Source organism: Harpegnathos saltator, unplaced genomic scaffold, assembly GCF_003227715.2.
Source record: "Harpegnathos saltator strain DR-91 unplaced genomic scaffold, Hsal_v8.6 scaffold806, whole genome shotgun sequence".
Taxonomy (NCBI): Eukaryota; Metazoa; Arthropoda; class Insecta; order Hymenoptera; family Formicidae; genus Harpegnathos; species Harpegnathos saltator.
Genome location: NW_020230656.1, coordinates 295,242 through 301,155, shown reverse-complemented (window position 1 = coordinate 301,155; position 5,914 = coordinate 295,242). Strand labels below are relative to the sequence as shown.

Sequence of the window (5,914 nt, the reverse complement as noted above, 5' to 3'; positions counted from 1 at the left end):
TTCTAAAGATAACAAATTATTGTATTTCATTAAGCCAAATAAGACCATAACGTATTATACAATTTACAAGATAAGTATATTCTAAATGTATGAAATAAAGTTGTATTCAAAACGAACGTCATTCCTTAAGAATCTCGGATCTTGTAGGGGGGGATCTTTCTTTTCCTCTCAGTTTTGTAGTGCAGTAATAAAGAACCAGTTGGTATATATATATATATATATATATATGCTGTTGATAATAATATTATTACAATAATATTAAACATATTAATTCAAGTGGCAGCAAATAAGATCGAAAGCTTCATCACTTTTTTCATTATAAATAATTGTTGAAACATGTGTGTGAGATTCACTTCGATTGGATGATAATATATCGACGAATGCAGGCCTTCAGGCTTTTCGATTAATACCGACGCATCACTTTTAGTAATATACAGGGTGTTCCATTTTAAAGGACCCACTGAAATATCTCAGAAACACTGCGTTAAATCGAAAAATGCTTAAGACGAAAGTTGTTTAGCTTGAAGGGAGACATAGGACAGCGATAGCATTTTGTTTATAGATGGCGCCACTTTCGAGATATTCACTGATCATCAATTTTCTTAAATGGAAATCCAGTTTTTTATTATATCACCTTTTCCTACCAATTAATTTAAACAACTTTTGTCTGAAACATTTTTCTATTTGCTTAATATATTTTGAGATATTTAAGGAAAACTTGGTAACTTTTCCAACATTTACCTTACGATATCTCACTAACTATTCGTCGAAAGAAAAAATAGTATTAGACTTTTTTACTTTATTTACTATCAAGAATATATTACTATAATAGTGCCCTAACTTTTATTAATTTAATAATTTTGAAATTTCCAAAGGTCGATAAGTTAATAAAAGTTAGGGCACTATTATAGTAATATATTCTTGATAGTAAATAAAGTAAAAAAGTCTAATACTATTTTTTCTTTCGACGAATAGTTAATGAGATATCGTAAAGTAAACGTTGGAAAAGTTATTAAGTTTTTCTTAAATATCTCAATAAATATTAGACAAAAAAAATATTTCAGACGAAAGTTGTTTAAATTAATTGGTAGGAAAAGGTGATATGATAAAAATTTGGGATTTCCATTTAAGAAAATTGATGATCAGTGAATATCTCGAAAGTGGCGCCATCTATAAAATGCTATCGCTGTCCCCTATGTCCCCCTTCAAGCTAAACAACTTTTGTCTTAAGCATTTTTCGATTTAACGAAGTGTTTCTGAGATATATATTTCAGTGGGTCCTTTAAAATGGGACACCCTGTATATTGACTAATTTTATATCGTTAATTTGACAGATGACGCCAGAGGCGATAAATTATTGCGTGCCAGCATTATTTCGTGCCAGCATCTGAGATCTCCTCTGGAAGACTCTACAGCTGCTAGAAAGCGCATGATGTCGTGCCTTTGACAGTTTATTTCTCGTATAATTGTAAATTATTGTTTCATCTTGATTTTTCGTTTTTTATCAAAGATAACTGTTGTACTATTTATCGAAATAATCATTGCAATTGCTTGGTGGAAAGTCAAAATTTTTCAGATTAGATCCAATATTAATATCGAAGACAATCTTGTGAAAACGAATCCAACAAAATTCAAATTTGTGGACAACTTGAAGATCCGGAAATGTATTTTCGTTACCGTAAATTGTACGATTGTCTCAACTGACTATAATAAATACAACGGAAGAAAATGACCATACTCGACGACTTTTAACGGCGCATGATTCTCGCGACGCTCGAGTCGATCGAGTTGTTTGTCGGAAAATAAGCGGGGCTCAACGAACGAGTAGCTTTTCGGGCTAGTGAATTCGACGTTTCTCGGGAAACCCTTGTGAAAAAACGGCGAATAAAGCAAACGAGAGGAAACGACGAGACCAGACGACATATTTTGCGACTCCTTCTTTCTTTCCGTCGCGATGTCTGAAGCGTAACGATTAGATAAGGCCTCCGGTTCATAGTGCGTCCGAGATGCAACCTCATAAGAGACCGAGATGCCTGTGGATCGGCCTCAGTTAAAGCTGCGTGTGCAAACCGGCAATTATTAAGCGGACGGTGGTCGTCCGCGAGTCACTTCTTCTCCCCGAGCTGTCGTCGTCGCCGATCCCTGCATGCGGTGCGCGCCGCCACTACGATTTCTCGTCTCTCCTCACATCCGCCTCTGCTACCGCGGAGATCCGCGATAATCCATCCGATCCGGAAAGAAGAAGCGATCGATAGCGCGCCACGCGACCAAGAGCGCGAGAAAAACAAGAAGAAGAAGAAGAAGAAGAAGAAGAAGAAGAAGAAGAAGAAGAAGAAGAAGAAGAAGAAGAAGAAGAAGAAGAAGAAGCCGAGAAAAGCCGCGTCGTTTCTTCTGGCTGCTTCTTTGCCGCGGAGTTCACGTAACTTCGTCCTCGCAATTCCGTCCGTCCTCGAGAGATCGAAGTATGATTCCTGAGCAGAAAGATTTCCACAAATCGACTCGGCCTCGCGACTCGTGAACCAAGGCTCACCGCTGGACCGTCTCGGAGACGCGGCAAGGAGAGCAAGATGCCCGCCTGCTCCAGCGAGAATACCTCGAGATGGTCATCCAGTCCGCCGATGTCGCGGAGCAACAGCGTGTCGCCGCCGCTACCCAGCTCACCGTTGTCCACGTCGCCGCTCAGGATGTCGCCGGTGGCCACGTTAAAGCGCTCGACATCGTCGAACGTGTTCGCCTCGACGTCGCACGCACCACCGATCAGCCTGTTATCACGGGCATCATCCGCTTCGAACATGCCGATGCCGGTGATATTGTCGCAGAGACGGCAGCAGCAGTCGCACCAGCACCAGAATCATCATCAGCAGAGGACACAGACCGCAACGACGGATCGTCGCAATGTCGTGCAGGGCAACGGCTCCCCGCTGACGTGGATCTTCTCCTGGTACTTCGGCTTGCTGGCCGGCCTTTTCCGAGGTATCCTCAACGTCATCAGCTACGCCATTTGGGCACCAGCCCTTTGGGCCTCGGCCTGGGTATGCCTGTTCTGGGTGATCCTGCAGCTGCCACTGACCGCCCTCAAGTGGTTCATCACGGTGCTGCACACCCCGGCATACGAGCGCTCCCGTAACAAGCGCTGCGTGCTCATCAGCGGTGGTAGCACGGTGCAGGCGGTGCACCTGGCGCGGAACTTCTACAGGGCTGGCGCCCGCGTGGTCGTGTGCGAGCACGAGGGCCTCTTCGGCCTGGCCAGATTCTCCACAGCCTGCTCCAAGTTCTACACGATTCCGCAGCCGGGCGCCCGGAACGTCGTCGAGTACATCAAGGCGCTGCGCGACATCGTGCAGCGCGAGAAGGTCGCTTACTACATACCGGTGAGTGCCGCCAACACTGCCTATTACGACGCCTTGGCGAAGCCGCACCTCGAGATCATGGGCTGCGAATGCTTCGTGCCGGACGCCAGCGAGGTCACCGCGCTGGATGACCCGTTGGAGCTGCTGCGACGCTGCCGACTGCTCGGCTTGGCGAATCCTCAGCACTTCCTCCTGCGCTCCATGCAGGACCTGTCCACGTTGTACGATCAGAACACCTTCCGCACCGGCCGCTACGTCATGCTGGCCGCCGGCCCCGCCGGGATGCGCGATCGCGCCAAGGTCCTGCTACCACCGACCGCGCGCGAGTTCCGCAATCAGCAACACGAGATCAGCGAGATCCGGCCATGGGTGGTGATCCGTGACCCCGGCGGGGATCACTTCATCACATGCACCACCTTGAAGGAATCCCGCATTGTTGCGAACGTCACCTGCCGCGTAGATGAGGCGCGAGGGCTCATACCTGAGGAACGCCCGGAGGTGACGTGCTGGCTCGAACGCTTCTTCGCCCGCTCCTTCGGCAGTCGCGTCAACGGCCACGTGAGTTTCCGCCTGGCGGTGTCAGAGCAGACGGGCGAGCTGGTGTCCATCGGCTGCCGCGTCGGCGTCAGTTTACCGTACATCTGCCACACTGGCATACACCCTCGTCTGGTCTGGAAGCCCTGCAGACACTTCTCCAGGCAGAACTCAGCGGTGCTGGCGGCCACCGGCGGCGGTGGCGGCCCAGACAGGCATCCGCTGCTGTCGGACGCCGTGGCGAGCGTGTTCAAGCGGCAGAACAGCGAGGTGGCGAGCCACTTGCTGGGCACGGTGCTGGACAAGCGGGAGGCGCTCTTCGTCTATTGGGACCCGTTGCCCTATTGCGCTTATTATCACCTGCAGTTGCCCTTCGGCCGCATCGCCGCGATCATCAGAGCGCAACCCGCGCAGCACAATCCGCTGCTGACGGTGGTGCAGTAAAGAAGAGAGATTGTCACCCTTGGCTGGAGCCTCCGTAACCTCTTGGGAATATCCGCGCTTTCACGGACTGAGCGAGAGACCGTCTTCGTGAACTGGAAGTCAGGACACTGTCACGAGGGGATTCCGAGTGTGTACAGCTGGCTGACTGGCTGGCTGGCTGGCCGGCAGCCATTTGGCTGTCCGTAATCTCATCGACTTAGACAGTTTCGCGCATCGTCGTTGAGAGCAACGTAACCAAACGTGCCAAGAAGGTGATGATCTGAAAACGCTACTCGAGAGATGAGAGTTCGTACTTATTTTTTCATTGTGAGTAATTGTGCGGAGAGTGTGACGTTTATTTATTAGAGAGACGCTGTCACCTCACAGCGCGGCACCTCTTGCCGAGGCAGTCATCGGCAGAGAGTTATGTGCGACACGAGCGAATGTAAGAGACTTTTAGACGACTTAGTCGAAGTGTGAAGGGTGTGAGAGGAGCAGAAAGATAGAAGGAAAGAGAATGAGAGAGAAAGGGAGAGCATGTATATATGTGTACACGTACGCAAGTATGCTAATCCTACTTTACTAATTAACTACATACTAGTTGATAATCGTTAATATCTCATCCATGGGGATCGCGTTGAGATTCGAAGAGCGAGAAGTATATCCAGACGTCTTCCGACTCGTGCATAAGGAAAAAGGACAACGTTCAAAGTCGCAAAGTGAAACATTACGATCGCAGAGCAGATGATCGCGGTCGCTCGTAAAAGTCTCGAATGAAACTTAAATGACACCGCGAGAGTGAATGAAAAATAAGTGCAAAGGTCAAGTTCAACTGTATCGCGTTAAAAATACGCTGCTCTTCTCGGCGCCTCATCATCGTTGCGCTCGCTCCGGTCCGGTTCGGATTAGTCGGGGCAACCTGTCACGATCGCGCAAAAGCGACATGCACGGATAAAGGAGAAATAAAAAAAAGCATACGTGTGGATCGCGCATCAAATAAACGATTAGATATACGTTATAAAATAAACGATTAAGTAAGAGCGGAGACTTTATTTGCGCGTGGAAATGTTTTTGTAATAGGCTAAAACACGTCTAGCGGCCGGCGCTCTTCTGCTTCTCGACATTCCTGCGCGAACTTTAACCGACCATTAAGATATACGGGTATTGACAAAATGAGTAATTGAAAAATGATCAATAAATAATTAATGAGTCCCCATACACCTTATATTTTAATAAAAAGTGATAGAACGCCGGCTACCTGTCTCCTTCTTGAAATTGTTTAAGGGGGGAGTTACATGCGAAGCAAGCCGTTTTCAAGGGTATGTTTATGAATTTTTTTAACACAAACAGTAGGATCAATGGATTTGAAATTTTCACAATGTATTCATTAATGTTCAAAGTATAAAATAAATTTGTTACCATCTGTATAGAAAGTACACATAAAACTTTAAACACGTTTATCTGGAAACACCATTTTCTTAAACTGTCGACACGATTACGCAAAAGCTATTGAACCGAATAACTTGAAATTTTTATACACAATATACAGTAGACATGTAATTTTCGCCCCTATCTCGAACACAGTTATATTTTATTTTATTCATTTT

At 46.5% G+C, this 5,914-nt stretch overlaps 1 protein-coding gene across 1 annotated transcript; it reads left to right on the top strand.

Moving 5' to 3' along the window:
* The first annotated feature begins 1,548 nt into the window (after positions 1-1,548).
* LOC105183092 (uncharacterized) lies at positions 1,549-5,671 on the top strand. Its single transcript, XM_011140959.3, has one exon. It carries the CDS (start codon positions 2,568-2,570, stop codon positions 4,326-4,328), a length of 1,761 nt encoding a protein of 586 aa, XP_011139261.1. The 5' UTR covers positions 1,549-2,567; the 3' UTR covers positions 4,329-5,671.
* Positions 5,672-5,914: the final 243 nt, after the last annotated feature.

Bases quoted from the DNA above. Each gene is read 5' to 3' on its own strand.
- LOC105183092 (XM_011140959.3), top strand. From the start codon at position 2,568: ATGCCCGCCTGCTCCAGCGAGAATACCTCGAGATGGTCATCCAGTCCG.